Raw genomic sequence first — 22,421 nt, 5'->3', positions numbered from 1 at the left:
ATGATGGTTTGTGTTCTTAAGAAGGGATCTGGGCTAGGATGGTGAGGTTAAGTTTGAGGTAAGGAATTCTTCAATGGTGACCAGGTGGGAGGTAGGTAGAGGGTCACAGGTGGATGGATGTATGAACTGAGAAAGCCAAAGTTCAATGACGGTATTAGGTTCCACAGAAGAACAGACACTTGCAATCAAATACACAAACACATAACTACAGTCTCATTGTGTTGTGGCCAAGATGGACAAGTGGTAGTCTTGAGAATAGCTCGTAGGAACAGAGAAGAATATAGGGATGTGTGGTTGAGATAACAGTAAAAATAGTGTGCATGAGAGTCTACAGACTCAGAAGCCAAGCTAAACGTGGGAGGTAGAGTGAAGTAAGAAGTAAGTTGGGTGTTGGGAACAGGAAATGTCATGAGAATAGAGTAGAGGTAATTTTAGGACAAGAAGCAGCAAATATCTACATCTACATCTATACTTTGCAAACCACCATGAGGTGCATGGCAGAGGGTACATCCCATGTACCAGTTATGAGGGTTTCTTTCTGCCCCATTCTCACATAGAGCATGGGCAGAATGGTTGTTTGAACACTTCTGTGTGTGCAGTAACTATTCTAATCCTGTACTTACAATCTCTATGGGAGTGATACATAGGGGATTGTAGTATATTCCTAGAGTAATCATTTAAAACTGGTTTTTGAAACTTTGTTGATAGATTTTCTCAGGATAGCTTACATCTATCTTCAAGAGTCTTACATTTCAGTTCCTTTTGTATCTCTGTGACACTTTCCCATGGATTAAACAAATGTGTGACCATTTGTGCTGCCCTTCTCTGTATATGTTAGTACTATCTGGTATGGGGCCCACACATTTGAGCAGTATTCAAGAACTGATCACATGAGAGATTTGTGAACAGTCTCTTTTGTAGACTGATTGAACTTCCCCAATATTCTACCAATAAATCAAAGTCGACCATCTACTTTACCCACAATTGAAGATATCATTTGGTCCAACACATCTCCTGACTTCAATCAGCTTATCTGCATGTCAATTACATTTTAAGTTATTATCCATTTGGACTCCAAGAAATTTTACGACAATTTTCTCCTAACAAGCTGACAAGTAAGCAATAATACATATTTCTGGGCTTTTTAACCATACCTTACAATAATAATCCCGAGGTGGAAATAAATAAGTGATAATGAAGGTTTGTAAATGATCACCTGCTAGTTAATGGTGGATATCTCATAGACACATTCAAAAATTGTAGAAACACACAAATTTCTGATCTTCCACTCTTCTAATTTTGCAAGTACATGCACACTCACACACTTCCACAGCCATGACAATGATTTTATGATTGATGTACGTGGATGGATATCTTAAGCTAAAACTGCCTGACCAACATAAGCCTGTTACATAAGCCTGTTATTGTGACTGAAATATCAATGATTCACAATCAGAATTGGTCAAATCAGACAAAAAAACTGGATATAATGGTTTGTAGGGATATGAAATGCAATGATCACATATGCTCAGTCATAGGTTTAAAGGCCAGTGACAGACTTAGATTCATTGGCAAGATACTGGGAGAATGCAGTCAGTCTGCAAAGGAGACTGCTCATAAATTTCCTGCACATCCCATCTTGGAATATTACTCAAGTGTATGGGACCCAACTGAAAATGACCAACACAGGATACTGGATGTACATATAAAAAGAAGGGCATTGTGAATAGTCACAGGTTTGTTTGACTCAAGGTAAAGTGCCAAAGAAATGTTGAAGAACCCAAATTGGCAGACTCTTGAAGAAAGAAGCAAATTGTCCTGCAAAAGCCTACTTACAAAGTTTCAGGAACCAACATTAAGTGAAGAATCAAAGAATATACTACAAGAGAACAATCTGATTCAATATTTTTCAGGAAGCTCACTCTGCAGAACTGATCAACTATAAACAGGAACTCTTGCACATAGATTTACCTTTGTAATATTATCATGAACATTTTTAAAAATATGACAATGAAATCAGTATTTGAATAAAAGAATAAATAATGCATAGCTCAATAACAAAAAAAAAAAAATAGTCAATTATGGTAGTTTCCTTAAGTTAACTTATTTATCATGTAGCATAACATAAAAGAGAACTGTTATTCCATAATCACTTTTAAAGGCATTAATTTTTTTAAACTCCGTTATCTACAATCTGTATTTCTTAGTTTCAGCCTTCTTACTTTCATATAATCAGTTGGTCATTAGGATGCTGGAGGAATGGATAGTGTACATTACTTCCTAGTTTTCCAATAAGAAATACCTATCCATTCAACGGCACCACTGAAGGTGCATATTTAGTCCATATGAACTATTTATGACAGTCACTGCTCTGAATTTGAACGGATGACTGAGCTACCAGGACTTCATTTTTGACAATAAGCTCTGTAGTTATGACAGCTGGAGATTCTGAAGGCACAATTCTGCAAGGCGCTTAATTTTGTAAGCGCCTTAGTCGCCAAGTGTCGGTGAACAAACAGAGAACATTTTCTACAGCTTTATGATGTATTCATGAGACCTCAACTCTGTTATGGGTGCCAGGTGTACAAATCACCAAGACCTAAAGATCTGTAAATTTTAATACTATGCACTAGATTACACCAAGCTCACAAAACCTGACAACAGCTGGGTTAGTGGTGTACTGACACCACATCCCTCCATACCACATCCAGGGATGCAATTGGCAGAGAATTATTCAGTGGTTGCAGTACCAAAGGGTCTGCCAGCGCCTGTGGATAGAGTTTACATTTTACTAGATTAGACCTAGTACAGCACCTTATATGACTAGTTCTATACCTAGTTCCCACAAGCCACCTGATAACAAAGCAAAATGACAAAAAATTTACTGGTTCTTGCTTGATCTGAACTCTAAGGCATTCCATCTGATTCTCCCCAAAACCAGATATATGGCTTTTGTAAATGACACACATACTACAAAACAATTGAGGGCCTGTGAAAAACTTTCAGTTCTAAAATGACGTGCACTGCCACCCAGGAGTGTTAAGAGATTCATAGTTATTTTTGATATTGTGGAACCACATAGTGAAAGTACACCAGTTCATATTTTTAAGTTAACTTCTTTTACAGTAACACCAGCACCACTGTTCAACAAATTTTACGTTGGGGATAGCCTTTGTTGTTCCATGGTTTTTCCATAATCATATTGCCAATATCAACTTACTGAACACTTTCAGTGTTTATGACATGGAGTTTTGATGCTCTAAAATGTATGTGATGTATTCAAGCTACACAACTGCTCATTTGCTCCATCTCCATGAGTGCACTTGAAGCCATACATTGTATGTATGCAACACAGAAACTAGGTTAGTCCAACTGTTTGCTTACAACTGCTAGCAAAGGATGTGATTTTCTGCTTGGAACTAGGTTAGAGGAATTCTAGCTAATAAAGTGGTTGATGTATTAGCGAGAAAGTCCTAAACAGCTCTTACTTCAGCACATTATAACATTCCCTTAAAGGTTTCCCAGTCAAGGCACAGGAAACAATTATGGCTAGAAATATAGGACACTATGCTATAGCTGGTGAAGCCAACTACCTTAGTGCACTTCTTATTTCTCAGAAGTTTCTGAGTTTTTTATTTATTCATCTTTTTGATGAATTTGAATTCACTTTAACAATCTATTAATAAAGCTTGAGCATTAATGACCCTAATGTTGTGCTCTTCTAACCACAACAACAACAATCTTGGATCACTACACGCCATTAGAGATGACTGCCATTGCTGCAGTATTTTCAGATCTTCTAAAAACTGCCTTCTACATCAGTCAAATCATGATGACTTATAGTGATGTTTGTAAATGTCCTGTTGTAATTTATCAAGCATAATCCGAACACTTTGTACAAGAGTCACAACATTTATAGAACTGAAGTCCAAACGTCTTTAACATTCACAAAAGTCACTAGATGTAAATCTGAATGATTTGTCAGTGTTTTGATTACTCAAAGAAGCAGCGAATAGAAAATTTCCATTGTGATAAAAACATACAACACATAGTACATAGGTAGTTGTTCATCTTATCACTTGCTGAATAATATTTATAATATTTTTTTATATTCACATATTTTGTTTGATTTGCTGTTATGTATAAATTTTAACCAATACCAAGGAAATTTATGACTGCTTCATGATTGAACATAACATTGTACAGATCACAATTTAATTATTGCATATTTAAGAGTCATGAAAGAAGGATGTAGACATAGAAGAGACCATAAAATTTCAGAGTGATAGTATAATGCTAAGACAGAGATTGAAACTAGTTTTTAAACTGCAAAGCATTTCCCTCTCAGGACTGAAGACCACAACAATGACAACAAGCATTTCCCGTGGCAGACGTGGAACTGGACATCATTTATTGGCTAAGAACTGCAGATTAAAACTGATTAAGGAGTTGTAAGTTGGATAAATAAAAATAATCAGAAGTTTTTGAGTTTGAAAGGGTTCATTAGACAACCATCAACACAAACAAGGGAAAAGAATAAAACAGAAGGTGATGGGTAACTTTGAGAGATGATATTATACTGAAGACAACCAAAGCTCAAACGGACAAAAAGACAAGGCCTAATAGATAATTTTGATAAGACATAGATACTGAATTTGACTGATGAAAGGAGAAAATATAAAAATGTAGCCTATGGAGAAGGCAAAAGCGAATGGAGATATCTAAAAATGAGATTGACGGAGTGCAAAATGGCAAAGCATGAATGGCTTGAGAAGACATGCAAAACTGTAAATGACGCATAACTATGGAACAGACCGATGTTGTGTATATGAAAAGTAAAGCAAGTTTTGGAGAAAAGAAGAACAGGTGACAGAATATCAAGAGCTCTGATGGCAATCCACTGCTAAGTAGAGAAGGGGAGTCTGAAAGGTTGAAATAATATCACACAAAGAAAGAAACTTGAAAATTATATTATGAAAAAGGAAAGGAAGTAAATGAAGATGAGAAAGGAGATACAACACTTCATGCAGAATTTGACAGCACTAAAAGACTTAAATTGAAACAAAGTCCCTGAGATAGAGGTCATTTCCTCACAATTTTTGAGATCCTTTGGAGAACCTATCATAACAAAATTATTCCACCAGCTATACAACAAATATGTCACAGGCAAAATACATCAGACTTCAAAGAGATATGTAATAACCTCAATACCAATTAAAGCAGGTGCAGACAGATGTGAATATTATCAAATCATCTGTTTAATAAGCTATCGTTGCAAAATCCTATCATTAACTATTCACCAAAGAATGGAAAGACTTGTAGAATCTGACTTCAAGAAAGATCAATATCCTTTTCAGAGAAGTTTGGGAACATATGAGGCAATACTGAAGCTACAGCTTAACTGAGAAGATAGAGTAAAGAAAGGTAAATTTAAGTTAATAGCATTTGTGAATTTACAGAAAGCTTTTGACAATGTTGACTAAAATACACTTCAAAATTCTGAAGTTATCAAGGATAGAATTACTTTGGTGTAACACTTTGTAGGGATATGAAATGGAACAATCACATAGGCTCAGTCATGGGTAAAGTAAGTCTTCCTCTTATTGGTAGAATACTAGTGAAATGCAATCAGTGTACAAAGGAGACTACACACAAATCATTCATGTGGCCCATCCTAGAATATTGCTCAAGTGTGTGAGACCTGTACCAGATAGGACTCTCTGGGGATATTGAATGTGAACACAGAAAGGCAGCATATATGGTCAAAGATTTATTTGACACATGGGGGAGTAGCACAGAGGTGCTCAAAGAACTGAACTGGCAGGCTCTTTAAGACAGAGATAAAATATCCCAAGAAAGCCTACTTACAAAATTTCGAGAACCAGCTTTAATTGGAGACTCTAGGAATATACTACAAGCCCTTACTTATCACTCCTGTAGGGATCATAAGGACAAGAAATATTCAAACAGTCATTCTTCCCAAGCTGCATACAAGAAACATGTGTCCTATTACAGATCAGATTTGCCAAGCTGGAAATCCGCATGAATTGGGTACAGGAAGGTTTTTCATTTTCCCATTACATTACACTATGGGCCCTGATTTTTTCTCTGTCACAACAGGTTCTCTCTCTGTAGACACAGACTCAAAAATTCCACAATAAACCTACATTTTCTACGCTAAGAGAGACACATCCACCGTGTGCCTGCAATATCTAAACTTTCATAGAGTGATAAAGAATAGGAAACAATGTCTTTACAAAGCTTTTGCAAGCTGGTTCTGAAAAACTTTGGCCATAACTTGTACAAGAAGTATGATTGTCATGTTTGATAACAGAACCACATGAAATTTTTCTAGCTGAATGCACATAAATGTTAAATGCAAAAAGACAGTATTCTTTTATTAAAGCACCATCTGTGAAAGGGCCCCATGAAATTGCTAAAAGTAGTGCAATATTGTAGCTCATCTAAAAGGCACAACCACTTGATTCTTCTTATTCTTGTTCTTCTGCAGAGAGCTTCCTCTAAGTTTTAAAAACCCTTGCACATGCTCAGGTCCTCCAAATTTCTGTTTCCATATTTTTTGATGTTACAAGACATGTAGTGCCTTTGTAAATTGAATGTCCTGAGAGTTTGTAGCATCTTGTGATACAACAAACATTTTGTGAACCTGTATTTTTGTGTACAGTGATAAGATTCCTCAAACTGTGGACTGCTACTGTTACACAATGCCGATTCATCATTTCTTCTTCTGGATGGTGCCACTGTCAAAACTTACCCTCCTCCATTTCACAGTTGACACTCTTCCCATGTTGTCATGACCACATTATGCATGCTCATTTCCTTCACTCTCCTCCATGCCATAACTGCTCTGCTTATGAGCAAGAGCTTGATCTTCCAAATAGAAACTCTTGCCCTCCAACACCTGCAAGAGCACTCCAGACATCACCTCCATAATTTATCAAACTTATTTACTTTCTTCTCCCACACTGGAGTACCACTACCTGTCAACATATATCTTATACTTCAGTGAACCCCCTTGTCAGCACCACTTAGGACCCACACCAAGCCTTGCTAACTTTTTCCATTTACTACATTCTCCAGAACTCTGTCCCAACCTTTTTTAAAATCCACTAGGACCTAAATAAACCCAGAACACTGTTGTCAATATATATCCACCAGAAATCTCATTAATACAGAACTGTCAGTCCTATCCACAGGCCTCACCATCAGCCCAACTCAAGTTCAGTCATGCTGGACTCGTACATACATACATTAATCCTTGTTCCATAGATCATGAATATGACATTTTGTAATGATGTGGAATGTGTCACTCTGTCAGACTTTTAATACTATTTGGCAAATGACCAAAGCTTTTTGTGGTAGCATAATTCACCCTTTTCTGTGCCAAAGTGAGATTTAATCCAGAATAGTGAATATCATCCTTTCTTCTAGTGTTGTAGCCATGCACTTTGCTGTTATTTTGGAATTGGGATGAGTTATTAATGACATATTTCATAAGTGAATATATGTATTGCAAAGGTACTGTGAATATCCCGAGTTTCTTAAATAAATGTCTGCAAGGTGATCTTGGGTGGGCTCCAGCTATTATTCTGATTACACACTTTTGTGCATGAATACTTTCTCTCTTAATGACAAATTACCCCAAAATATGACGCCATATGAAAGCAATGAATGAAAATAGGCTTAGTAGGCTAATTTCTGATATGTTTATCACCAAAATTTGCAATAACCCTAATAGCATAAGTAGCAGAACCTAACCGTTTCAACACATCATCGATGTGTTTCTTCCAATTCAATTTCTCATCAATGCACACACCCAGAAATTTTGAGTATTCTACCTTAGTCTATATTTATCAGTGGTGTTATGCCATTTACTGTACAGAATTGTATAAACTGTGTTTTCTCAAAATTTAGTGAGAGTCCATTTCCAGAGAACCACTTAATAATTTTCTGAAAGACATTATTTGCAATTTTCTCAGATGATTCATGCTTCTTGGGTGTGATTACTAAACTTGTATCATCAGCAAAATAACTAACTTTGAATCTTCATGAATACAGAGTGGCAAGTCATTAATATATATTAAGAACAATAAGGGACCCAAGACTGAACCCTGTGGGACACCATTCTTGGTACCTCCCCAGTTAGAGGACTCAGCTGGTTTTTGTAGACCACCTGTACTGTTAATTTCAACCTTCTGCATTCTTCCAGTTAAGTATGAATTAAACCATTTGTGCACTGTCCCACTCATACCACAATACTTAAGCTTATCTAGAAGAATTTCATGATTCACACAATCAAAAGCCTTTGAGAGATCACAGAATATCCCAATGGGTGATGGTCAGTTATTCATTGCATTTAATATTTGATCAGTGAAAGCATATGTAGCATTTTCTGTTGAAAACACTTTCTGAAAAACCAATTGACATATTGTTAGTACTTCATTTTTACAAATATGTGATGCTACTCTTGAATACATTACTTTTTCCAGAATTTTGGATAAAACTGTAAGAAGTGAGATTGGGCAGTAGTTGTTAGCATCAGATCTATCCCATTTTTTATGCAGTGGGTTAACAATAGCATATTTCAGTTCATCTGGAAAAATTTCCTGTTTCAGTGAGTTACTACATATGTGGCTGAGAATCCCACTTATTTGTTGGGAATAAGCTTTTAGTACTCTGATGGAAATGCCATCAATTCCATGTGAACTTTCACATTTGAGTGAATTTATTATTTTCCTAATTTCAGTAGGAGAGGTGGGTTGAATTTCAGTTTTATCAAATTGTGTAGGTACTGCCTCTTCCATATACTGCCTTGCATTTTCTAATGGACAGCCGGAACCTATTTTCTCTACAACACTTAAAAAATTATTATTAAAAGTTTTTTCTACTTCTGACTTCTTGTTAACAAACTTTTCATTGTGTTTGATAGAAATACAGTCTTCCTGTGCTCTCGGTTGCCCTGTTTCGCTTTTCACAATATTCCAAATCATTTTAATTTTATTATCAGATGTGCTAAGCTCAGACATAATGCACATACTTCTGGACTTTTTAATAACTTTTCTTAATACAGTGCAGTAGTTTTTATAATGTTTCATTGTTTTGGGATCATTACTCCTCCTAGCTATAAGATACATTTCCCTTTTCTGTTTATCCCTTTAGTAAGCCATGGCTTTTTACGTGGTTTCTTACAATTGTATTTCACTGTTTGCTTATTAGGGAAACTGTTTTCAAATATACTCGCAAAGGTATCATGAAATAGGTTAAAATTTAAATTAGCATCATGTTCCCTGTACACCTCATCCCAGTCTAAGTGTTGCAAGCTTTCCCTAAAATTTGTGTTAAATCATTAATGGAACCCACTGTTCCAGAGGACTGTTTTGCATTACTGTATGGAGCTATATCATTTACTGTAACTAGCTGTGCATCACAATCAGACAGACCATTCTTAATAGGAAACGTTTTTATTTGATTAAATTTATCTTGGTCTATGGAAACATTATCTATCAGGGTGCTGTTTTACTGTACCATCCAAGTAGAAAAATCAATAACTGATGTCAAATTGAAAGAACCAAGTAATACTACAAGGTCAAGCTTTCTATCGGACTCTTTCAGAAAATCTATGTTGAAATCTCCAAAACCAGTAATTTGCTTTCCTTTGTCTTACAGGTAGCACAACAAAGAATTTAAGTTTTTCAAGAATAGTTGAAAATTTCCCAATGGGGACCTATACATGGCTACAATTATAAAAGTGGCTTTATTTACTTTAAGCTCACATGCACATGCTTCTATGTGTTGCTCTACACAAAATTTTTTAGTTTTCAAATTTTTCGCACTATGAGTGATTTTAACATATATGGCAACTCCTCCTCTCTCCATAGTGTCTCTCCTTACATGAGCTGAAAGCTTATATACACCTTCATTTACCATTTCCATACCAGTGACTATATGATGTTCAGACAGGCATAGTACAGCTGTTCCATCCTCAGTTTCTAAATCTTCTATACAAACAGGAAGTTCATCTCCTTTGTTTTTTAATCCCCTGATGTTCTGATGCAACATATTAACATTATTTTTTTACCATGCTTTTATGTGAATCTTGTGACATACTAACATTATTTTTCACTGTACTGTTATGAGAATCTTGTGATATTTTCACATCTCTAGTACCTGCCTGCCTGAACTTTTCATGAAGCTTAACTTCAATTGATTTAGGATGATTGGATACTAATCTTAGCCTAAAAAGTACTCCCATGAATTTCAGTGCCCCCCCCCCCCCCCCACACCTTAAAGATTCTGCTACCATCCCAGCCAGTTTACCCTTCCATTTCCTATTGAGATGCAGGCCATGTCTTGTGAAGTCCCACCTACCAATATCATCAACAGGAACCAAACCTATGCTTGACAAAGTAACTGTCCGAAGCACCTGATCTAGCTCTATATTGACCTTCCTGACAGAGCTGTTCAATTTGGGCCAGTCATACTGCATGAAAGCAGCAACCAAGCCAACATTTGTATGGTTCATTGCAGATGCTATTTTTACCAGGTCACACTCAATATTGTAGCCATGATCCCTGTCAATACTGTTTCCCGCTCCACCCACTACCACAACATGATCCTGCTTTGTAAAACCTTTGCACAATGATCCTACATCCTCTATCACTTGGCTAAGACATGCACTGGGCTTGAAAATACTTGTGACCTGTCACCTAATTTTTCCTGCAAAATCTGGCCCACACCTCTTCCATGGCTACCACCCGACAACAGAACTTTCCTCCTACTTTCTACTTTTTTTGCAAACAGTTGGTTTCCTAGAGAAAGTCTGTTGAGCGCTGACTACACTTACATCTACTTGAGCCTCTTCCTTAGCTGATTCAGATAGCAAGGCAAATCTATTGTTTGTGCCAATGATGAAACTGTCTGATACTGTTCTCTTTCTGTGTTTCAATTTACTGAAAGTATATATGTGTTAATTTTCTTGTGTTTTAGGATGCCATATACTGAAGCAGTTCTAATGGAGATACAGAGAAGAGTAAACACTGCTCCTACCTCTGTTGCCCATCGAGCTGTTTGTGATACAGAACTCTTTGGATACAAAATACCAAAGGTAACAGAGCCTGATAGAAGGAATGGTGTTGGTAATAGTTTTATACCTAACATTTAGATACCATTCACAATATTTCTGAATGAACTGATGCCTTTGCACTCATGTTTCAGCCAGACTGAATGACGCTTGTATTTCACAACAGTTAATTTAAGGTCTACAGCTCACTGTCTAGTGGTTAGCATCACCGTCTCTAGATTTTGGGGTCCCAGGTTTGATTACAAGCTGCCTCAGAGATTTTCTTTGCTTGAGGGTTGCATGTTTGTGTTGCAATAATAGTTTTATCTCATCATCATGAACATGTACAGGTCACCGAAGTTGCGTCAAATAGAAAGACTCGCACAAGGCGGTTGAACAATCCTAGACATGGTCTCTCGGACAATAAAGCCATTCAATAATTTAATTTATGGAATTGTGGCCAACTGACTGACTCTCTCTGTCTCTCTCTGTCTGTCTCTCTCTGTCTGTCTGTCTGTCTCTCTCTCTCTCTCTGTCTCTCTCTCTCTCTCTCTCTTTCTGTGTGTCTCTCTCTCTCTGTCTCTCTCTCTCTCTCTCTCTGTCTCTCTCTTTCTCTGTCTCTCTCTCTCTCTCTCTCTCTCTCTCTCTCTCTCTCTCTGTCTCTCTTAAATGCTTTTCACTGACATGTCAATGAGTAACAAGTTATTTTTCAATTAGCTCTCCAAGTGGTGTTATCTATCAGTGAATATGAATAATATTTTTGCTTTTTCTTATTGCAAAGGCTAAGCTGCATTGCTTAAAACATTATTCAGTCTTCAGCTTCATAATTTTGTTAAATCACTACCCTCTTCATGGTTTGAGAGATTTGTTCCCTATGTTTACCTGGTCACCTTTTACCAAGTAATTTGCCTTCAAAAATGCTTTTCACACACGTTACGTCCAGGCATATGGCTAGAAAATTTTGTCAGTCTCTCATCTCTTTCCTTACAGCCTTCTTCATTTATTTTTGTCAGGACTTCTTGATTTGCTTCTCTATGGGTCCACCGCATTCTAAGTACTCTCATCCATATTCACACTTTCATTGCTAATTACCTTTTTACTTACTGTTCAGTTCTCACCATCACAGAGTAGCACACCACAGACAAAATATTTTGCAAATACCTTTCTTAGTCATGGATCAGCTCATTGAGAGACTTATCTTGACCTGGAACACTGATTCAGAAAACGCTGCTCACTTTGTAGTTTTCCATAGTGTGCTTGTTATGTCCAACACTGATTGCTTGCTAAATAGCAAAACTGTTTTATTTGCTCCATGTAACATATTCCAAGTGTCATATAAGTGATGATATGCTGACCACTCTTGCCTGTTAGTAACAGTTTTGTTATTTAAGCATTTACATTAACTTTACACTATTATGATGTGACTGCCATCACTTTTTGTATTATGTTCACATTCTTTTCTGTGGCCACCACTACAGCATTACAACGAATCATTTGCAATGGACTGTTCCTCAGTTTAACTGACTCCTTGTTGTTCTCTTTTTTAAGATGTTAGTCCTTTTCTCAATTAACATGCAATATATCACTTCTGGCTGCAACAGTCAGTGATTGCTGGTCATTATTGTGAGCAACTGCATTGATTCCCTGCCTTTGGGGGTCAGGAACTGTTCTCACACCTATAGATAAATGTCTAGTTTTTGCTTAATCCAGCTGAAGGATGGTGGCCTGGCCTGACCTGACAATTTTCAATGGTGAGTGTTTCCTACAGAAGGCTATTATTTCCTAATACCCTTTGGAAAACAAACTTCTGAACATGTCAGTAGGCAGCAGCACTTTACAGCAGTACTATGAATGTTAAAAGGGAATGGCCAACTGCAGTGCCTACTTGCTGCTCTGGAGGCTAATTGGCCCAAGGGCCTGAATGTTAAAATAATTTTATCGAGCAGGTGGGAGTTGGAAAATTAAAGGAGTCAGTTGTAAGTGCTTGTGGAGGAAATTTGGAGCCCTCTGAGGTAGAGGTGGTGTGACTGTGTGTGTTTTGGAAGTCTGTAGTCAGGGATCAGTAAAGTTCTCTCAGTGTGGAAAGTTTAGAAAGTGTAGACAGATGGTTCAGGAAAAAGCCATGTAACAGAGTTCTGAGCATCTTGTTATCTGGGAGTGTTATCTAATGAATGACATGGATCTGACTTTCCAAAATCCTTATTAGCTTGTACCCCAACATGATAGGTACAATAAGCTGTAACATCACATTCAGAAAAGTCCCAAGACCAGGAAGATTACTTACACCACTATGTCCCCTAACTACAGCTACTGTAAACCAATCATTTAAAGTATGATGTTCTTGTATATGTCCATGCAATTTTTGACTTTAGACTGTTTTCCTGTGTTGTTTACAGAAAAGATTGCAGATATCAGTTGGTGACAGTTTAGCAACTGAGTGCAGTGTCTTTTGTCCAATCTAGTGGTCATAAGTGGGAGCTTTTGAAAAGCAGTCAGACTGCTACAGGGCATTAGTTAGTGGTACAGCAGAAGCAACTATTTTAACCACATCTTTTGTGTCAAGGCAAGGCAGGTAACCCTTATTTAGCTGGACAGCACATGTGTGACAGTGCACAGAAATTATTCAAGCCTGTCAACAAAATTTTCAAGATAAGTCTATGGAATAACACATTGTGTGATATGTCTTGCACACCACATAGCACTAAGAGTCTGTTGACTCTGGCCATGGCTGCAAATGGAACTTCACCAGGTGATATGGAAGCTCCAAGATCACAAAAAGCAGGAACATTTCGAACACACTGAACAAGTGTGGTAAAAACAGACAGCCCTACTTCACACCTTTCTTAATTTTAGTTTCCTTGCAATATCATGGCCACTTGTACAGCTCCCACCTTTCCATTCCATTCCAGTTTTAAAAAATCCAATTTTCTGTGTTGAATGCATTTTTTACACCAATATAAGTTACAAACTCAGAGAGTTCACTTTCATTATTCTTTCTGTGTCATCTGTAATGTTAAAACTGTTTGCCTAGTTGCCTTCATCAGCATACTATACTCATGGCTTGCATTAGCATATGCATAACAATAATAATAATAATTATTATTATCATTTTGTTTTAATTTGGAGCATGCAATTATTGCTATTGCTATCATCTGATGTGTCAACAGCCTGTCAGTATTTTGCTGGCCTGTGTGTCATTTAAAGAGCCTCTGTGAGCTCGTAACATACGTCAAAAGTTACCTCTGGTCACAACAGAGGGGGGGGAAATCAAGAACACTGTTTGCTGTTGCTGGGCATGCCACTTCTTAACTCTCTCTCACTGAGCCTAGCTTGTGTTTTTGGCAAGCTCTGTGGCTTGCACTTGTTACCATCTGTGGGATTCATTAGAATGAACAAAAATGGAAGTTCCTGGATGCAGCAACATGTAAAATATGGAAAAGGCAACCACTTACCTATAGTGGATCAAGTGGATTGATATTGATGTGTGGTGCACAGAAACACAAGTATTCACACTAGCTTTCAAGCACTAGCTCTTTCTCTAGCAGAAGTATATACATTCACACACACACAACTACACATGCACCCAAACACACACTTAGTGGCCATGGTAAGACTGGTTATCAATACTCTATTACTGAAAGCAGTTGCCTGAGCTGATGGAAGCGGGGAGGGGCAGTGAAAGACACAAGTAGGGGGTAGTGGGAAAGAGACAAGTCTTAGGACAGATGACTCTGTGGATGCACCACAAGTCAAATGGAGTACATGGGAGGGGAAAAAGAAGAGGGGTAAAGAGAGAGAGAAGTGGTGATGAAGAGGGAGAAAGGGAGGTGAGAGTGAAGGGCAAGGGGTTGAAAAGGGGAGAGAGGGTGGGGGGAAAGGAAAAGAGAGGGAGGGGGGAGAATGTGTGTGTTGTGTGTGTGTGTGTGTGCGTGTGTGTGTGCGTGTGTGTGTGTGTGAGAGAGAGAGAGAGAGAGAGAGAGAATAAGAATGAGAATTCCTGCATGGGTTGGGGAGGAAGAGTGGTGGGAGAAGGCAGTGCATGATCTGCATGGAGAAGGAGTGGTTTTGACAGAAGAGAGAAGGGAAAAGATAAGGGGAAGTTATGGGAACAAATTAGTGGAGGTTGGGGCATTGCAGGAGTGCAGGATGTATTGGATGTTGGAAAGACAGTTCCCATCTGCATAATTCATAAAAAGTTGTGTTGTAAGGAGGTATCATAATGGCCTGCAGAGTGAAGCAGCTGTTGATGTCGTTCGTGTTTAGGTGTGCAGCATATTTAGCAACTGGATGGTCAGACTTGTGGTCAGCCAGAGTTTGGTGATGGCTATTCATGTAAGTAGACAGCTGGTTATTTGTCATGCTCACTTAGAATGGGGTACAGTAATTGCAGCATAGCTCACACATAACATGGCTGCTTTCTCATGTGGCCCTGCCATTCATTGAGTAGGAAATGCCTGTGACTGACTGTGGTTGAAAGTGGTGGGCAGGTGTATGGGACAGATCTTGCACCAGGGCTGACCACAAGGGAATGACCCACAGGGTGCAGTATTGGAAATAGGATTGGAATAGGGATGAGCATAGGCAAGCATAAACTGAGCGGGTGGCAGAACACTATTTTGGAAGATGTGGAAAAGATTTTGAGCAGGATATCCCTCATTTCATGGCAAGAGATAGTCAAAGTGTTGGTGGAGGATGTGGTTGAGCTTTTTAATGTCAGGATGACACTGGGTGATCAGAGGAGAGTGGCTGGGTAACCGGTTTACTAGTGTCACAGGAGCAGAATGGGTGATTTGTTTTTCGATAAGCCGGATAGGGTCTGTAGGTAAAGGCTCTGGTAAGGTTATCAGTTAATTTTGATAACTGCCTTCCACTGAAGTTGCAGTATCTGTGGATGGAAAGGCTGTAAGGAAGAGGCTTTTTGATGTGGGATGAATGACAGCTGTCAAAGTGGAGGTACTGTTGGCGATTGGTGCACTTGATGTGGACACATGTATTTGTGGAGCCATCTGAGAGGTGGAGATCAATTCAATAGATTTATATAACAGTCTGCACCAACTGTCAGATATGTCCAGTCTTGCTGTAAGAATCTTAATCCAGAAATATAGTACGACCTCCAATGTCTGCTAAAATCTGTGGGCCAATCAAAATACTTCACTTGTAAATTCAAGTCTCCTTCTTCAGCATCACAGGTTTTAATGAACATAAACTAAATACAAATAAACCACAGAAAAAATTGAGTCTGGAACTAAACAAAAACAAAGATTTCTAGAACTGGATATCTCTTGGCAGTTAAAGTACTCAAGAGATTTACTGAATAACTCAAATGTTATTGCTGGAGAACACTGCAACTTTGTCAGCCTGGTAAGCACTCTAACATGAACCACTCTCTCTGTCTAGTATGTGCTGTTGGTTCAAACACACAGCAGGCACAACATGTAGTTGCATAAAGACCACACTATCACACTATGTTAGGAAAATAGACAGGTCCATGTGCAAGCCAAATGTCAACATCTAGGAATAACAGAGTCCAAACCAATGTCAAAAATACTAAGTAGACCAAGGTCCTCATAAATAAGCCCATTATAAAGCATGCAGTACATGTCAGTGAGCTTAGACAAATTATGAAGCTAAATTGGTCTGGTTTGTTGGAATCCTTACAGTTGCTGGTGTTGTTATCCATAATAAGATTGTGCCAGTGAATGTATCACTCCGTAATGTGCCTGGTGACCTCATGTGATGCATAATTACGCCAACTGATCCATTGATATATCAACTGACATTACAAGACCATCTCTTTCTTTTTGTTTCACCCTCTCTTTGCATACTCACCTACTTCTTAGTATCAATAAATGCAATCATCCAGGTGCCCAACTGCAATTGGCTGCCGTGTTTCAATAGAGAGGATTTCTGCTGTAGTGGACAACCACTGCCAACCCACTACCTGCAATGTTTCTTTACACATCAACAATAATAACTATAGCAACCTACACCAACAACATCTTCCAGGCTTCCCCCTCTCATGATTACCCCCTAGATCTAAACATAAACAAAGCTTCCTGATTCACTGTGATTTTTCTGGCAATATTTTATAAATGTGCATGTCTTTAAAAAAGAACTAGCACATTAAAACTGTTACAGAATTTTAACTGCAAATTAATATAACTACATGTTTCATCTTATATAACTGTATATGAATTCACTCACCATTTTAATCATTACACTTCTTAACACTATTCACAACTTTCATTCTTCTAAATTCTAGACTAATATGAACAATACTTTGCATCAGATACTTCAGTGACAAAGGAAAAATAAATGCACTGAAAATTACATTCATTAGTATGTGGAAGATAGTGAAGATGTGTAACTTTATATATGGAGCTTCTTTTTCTTAGAAGATACTGCTAAGCATTGTAAGAGTGAACATGTTTCATATTTTCCCTTCAGAAATGTCATGTAAATACTACATTCAGTGCATGGTTGGAATGATTTTTCAATTTTTATTCATGGTTTACTATTCAAATTACTCTATATTTATGCTTCCAAAAAATAATCATCTTTTTTTTTTATTCTTGTGTGTGTGTGTGTGTGTGTGTGTGTGTGTGTGTGTGTGTGTGTGTGTGTGTGTGAGAGAGAGAGAGAGAGAGAGAGAGAGAGAGAGACTTGACACAGGAAATTTATTTTGAAATCAAGTAATATGTCCTGTATATTTCAGGGAACAACAATTCTAGTTAGCATATGGAGTGTACACATGGATAAACAACACTGGGGAGATCCCGAAAACTTCAGACCAGACAGATTCATTGGAAAAGATGGAAAGATAAAACATGATACCTGGTTTCTTCCTTTTGGATTAGGTATGAGGAAAAATATTAAACTACTTGTAGAAGCACTTTGAAGGCAGTTTGTTTATTGCCATATGTGGTTTGCTTCTTTTATTTGTGATGATGCTTCACGAGTTTAAATAAAACTAGTTTGTAGCTTTTATTTATTATAGTTTTCCAGTTTTATTTATGAAATTTTGCTTACATTAAACAGCATTGCACATTCTGTAGAATTTTATAAAATGTGACCCATTTATTCCTTGTATCTGTACATCAATGGGCAAAGGGCATTTTTAAAGGAAGGAATGGATGTCGGTGTTGCTTCCTGTTTCTGTAATGGAAGGCTGCTTAACCTCACATTTAAGCTTATACAGGGTGCTTTTGCTAAATGGAGACAAACTGGAAGAAATTATCCCTGAGAGGATTAGGAGCAAAAAAGGTCATACGGACATTTGACCAAAAATGTGTTACAAGGAAAGTACATGCACTACGAAGGTGGAGATCAAAGATCTTTGATAGTGGCTCTGGTATCAGGACCAGACATGTGGCCCAATAGTGTGAGGCAAGCCAGGCAACCATGTGGAACATTCACCACAGAACCTGCCACTATCAGGGAATTACCTCCATGGCAACAATTTTGTCACTGGTTTGTCTTATGAGACACTGCTGGGATTTCTGTCATCCATTCTATTCACAGATGAGGCTATCTTTATGAAGGACAGCATTGTGAACCTTCACAACAACCACCTGTGTGCATCAGAGAATACCCACAGTATAATGGTAGTGAACCATCAATACTGGCACAGCCTCAATGTGTGGGTGGGGATTGTTAACAGCCATCTTGAGGGCCCAGTCATCCTTTCACAAAGCCTTACCAGCAAGGGCATATCTGGACTTCCTGTTGGTGAGTCTGCCTCCCTCACTAGAAGACATGCTTGTGGTGGCACAAAAGGTAATGTGGCTACTAATTATGGTGCTTCAGCTAACTGCCCTCTGGAATGTGGACTTAAAACACTAGTAAAGACAAACATTATCACTTGCACCGTGTGTTCATATGTGTGCTATCAATCACTGAAATACGCACTGTCAAAGATCTTTTATCCCTACCTTCAAGTGGATGTACCTCCCTCTGAACACATTTTCAGCCATATGTCCATATGACCTTTTTCTCCTTATCCTTTCAGGGATTTTTCCTGCAGTTTGTACTCATTTAGCAGGATGAACCTGCATAAGCATTAACACAGAGTAACAATAAAAATTGGCAATTCTGATTAGTGTTTGCAAGGTTTCTCATTTTGGGACATTAAATTCTAATCTCTCTTCCTTTTTTTCCAAATGACTAATGTAATTTAAGAGGCTGAACTTTGTCTTTTTCTATTTTGATTTTGTTCTAACTAGGAACACAAGAAACACACCATAAGGGAGATACAATTTATTGGGTCACAAAGTGACAACAACAAGAAAACAGTGTAGATAAAGTCACAGAGTGGCAACAATAACAATACAGTGAAGGTGGTTAAATGTCTCAAAAATATTAACAACTGAAGGCCTGGGGGCCTGTGCTTTTCTTTGTAAAGATCCTGTCCTGATCAGGCATTATTGGTGTAATGCATTGCATGCATGGCAGGCCAGGTGATGGCAGTCAGCGACTGTGCTGCCCCTGGCAGCCACCTTATGTAGTTACAGGCATGTCACTTAGTGAGAACTACACTTGCTGTAGTGGCTCGGCTTATACCCACTGTGGGCGGCAGGTGTAATAACCAGAGGGTTATTACAAAAAGATCAGGCATCACCATCCAGTGACTGGAGAGACATCCATGGCATCCAGTGACTGGAGAGACATCCATGGCATCTGTCCAGATGAAGACAAAGCAGGTCCTCCTGGTCAAATGAGGGGTCAGAGCTCATGGGGAGCCGGGACTAGGCATCTATATTCACATGTTGTGACATGGGATGAAAATGGGTCTCACAATTGTACAGAACAAAGCCCAACACTGAAGATGATGAGTGCCTTTGTCTGATAAGGACACAGAGAGGCTGAACAGGAAAACCAAGGGCTTATAATTTACAACTAAAAGAAATTTTCACTATAATAGAACACATGAATTTTTTTAAGCTGTAGACAATAGCAAGAGCTTTTTTTTTTCTAACTCAGAATAATGTTGCTGAGCTGAGTTGAGTGTTTTTGAGTCAGAGGCAGTAGGCTCTTTGGAGCTATCTGATTGACGATGGGCCAGGACGACTCTGACCTCATACTCAGATGCATCCATAGCCAGGACCAGATGCTTGTCAGGTTGAAATGTTCCAAAACACGGAGCAGAGTGAAGATGATACTTAAGCTGTACAAAAGTATGCTCACAAGCTGGAGACCAAATAAAAGGAGAACATTTCTGAAGCAACGGGAGCAAGGGGTGGGCAGTAAAAGTTAGTCTGGAAACAAACTTGTGATAGTATGCCACTTAGCCGAGTTCCCTTAGATTAGACAGATAAGGCAAAGCAATAATGGCAGCCACATATTGCTTCATGGGACACATGCCTCAGTGAGATTACATTTGAGGTGCACAGCCTGTAGAACAGTAAACAAAGAATGGAAATCATGTAGGTGATCCTCTGTGGTAGCACCTGCCACAATGATATAATCAAGATAGTTAATGCAACGAGGGACAACAGTCATAACATGTTCTAAAAAATGTTGAAAGATGGCAGGTGCGCCAGTGACCCTAAACATTAGCTGTTGATACTGATAGTGGCTGAAAGGCGTATTAACTGCAAGCAACTATTTTGATGCCTCATTCGTTGGTCTGGCTTTGGCCAAGTTGATATTTGGAAAGAATTTAACCCCAGACAACTTTGCATACAAGTGCTCCAAGCATGGCAGAGGGTACATACCTGTAACTGACTGTGCATAAATAGTGACCTTGAAGTTGCCACAGAGCCAAAGCTGACTTGATGGCTTTTTACAACCACTAAGGGTGTAGGCCATTTGCTTGAAGAAATTTTAGTCTAATCCCAACCAATGTCAAGCAATCAAGCTCCATCTTAACGTGGTTGCATAAAGCTACTGGCAGTGGCTGTACCCAAGAAAAGCAAGGGCAGGTGGAGGGTCTGAGAGTGTTGTGTGCGAAGAAATTATTTGCACAACCTAATCCTGGGGGAAACAGATCCAAAAACTAAGAACACAAAGAATCCAATTCATGATAAAGCACTTGATCTGACATCAGATGCACAGCATCCATAATAGAAAAACCAAAAGCAGCAAAGGCTTCTAACACAAAAAAAATTTTGGCACTCACGTCGTTAACTACTAAGCATGTAATGGAACAGACTGTGTGGGCCATGAGCTGGCTGACAATAGGGATCTGCTCTTTGTTGTAGCTTACCAATCGATGCTCGACTGTGCCAGTGGCAGGGACCTAAGCCTGGTGTATGTCTGTGAGTTGAGCAGGGACATGGCAGCCCCTTGTCAACTTGTAGAATTAATAACTGATCCATCACTTGTGCTTCAATGAAAAGTTTGTTCTGGCCTAGAGGTACAGAAAACACAACGATAAAACAGTGTGAATATTGATATTTATTGTATCCTGCAATGACTCCTGGGGAGGCAGAGATTGACATATTCCTGCTATGTGATCTTTTTACATTTATGGCAAGAAGCCCACTTCTTGGGGCAGGCTGCCCACTGATGCTGTACAAAACAACAGAGACATGAAGGAAGTGGTGTTCACTGTTCCTGCTGCTGGCAACACGTTTGTCTGAGTCAGCCCAGGTGGTTTGTTTGTACTGTGGTGACCAACTCTTCCCACAGCATGCTAGACTCCATGCACTGGGCTGCAAGTTCTTAACAACATGGGCCCATGGTGTGGAAGACCTGAAACAACTGTGCAGTATTCCTCCAGTGTGAGGTCCTCAAACTGAAGGGCCTGATGCACCTAATTATCATAGCTCTGACCATGGTGTCCACGAGAAACCCCTGAGACTTAGCTGTGATGAATTATGATTGAGGTTGTCATGCAAGCTCAATACAATAGTTGTGGCTGCTTCTGATATTGGTAGAATTCAACATGCACAGTGACCACATGTGTACAATTACACTGATTGGGGAAATTAAACTATATGTATCATGAAAAGAAAGTGATTCTGGTTCTTGTAGAGGAACTAACTGGTACAATAAGTGATACATACAAGATTGTATCCATAATAAGAGAAGAGCTTGACAGACTTTCTCATTGATCACTCAGAACAGCACAAATGTTGGCGAAGCCGCTTCTTGTAAGCATCCACAGATTGATCACGGGGGAAGGGGGGGTGAGGGAGTTGCTTGCACCTGGGTTAATATAGCTATCAACCATTGCAACTTAACCATATGCACCTACTGATGTTGAAGAAGTGACTTGAGTAAAGCTTCCATGGAAGAGCCAAATAGTTGAAAATAACAGAACACAGAAGCCAAAACGCAAGAAAAGTTCACCCTCACTCATCACCACTTGGATTCTAACTAGAAATGCAATGAAACACAT

The 22,421-nt window shown here is 38.7% G+C and overlaps 1 protein-coding gene across 1 annotated transcript in view; it reads left to right on the top strand.

Annotated features, from left to right (window-relative positions):
• LOC126483642 (methyl farnesoate epoxidase-like) overlaps nt 1-22,421 on the top strand; it is a 174,399-nt gene that overhangs the window by 130,359 nt on the left and 21,619 nt on the right. The window contains exons 7-8 of the mRNA XM_050106699.1: nt 11,008-11,125; nt 17,796-17,937. Coding sequence (XP_049962656.1) covers nt 11,008-11,125; nt 17,796-17,937 — 260 coding nt within the window. The remainder of the gene's footprint in view (nt 1-11,007; nt 11,126-17,795; nt 17,938-22,421) is intronic.

This window comes from Schistocerca serialis, chromosome 1 (assembly GCF_023864345.2).
Source record: "Schistocerca serialis cubense isolate TAMUIC-IGC-003099 chromosome 1, iqSchSeri2.2, whole genome shotgun sequence".
In the NCBI taxonomy this organism is placed as follows: Eukaryota; Metazoa; Arthropoda; class Insecta; order Orthoptera; family Acrididae; genus Schistocerca; species Schistocerca serialis.
Note: the sequence above shows the minus strand (reverse complement) of the source record. Positions and strands in the feature narration are given on the sequence as shown.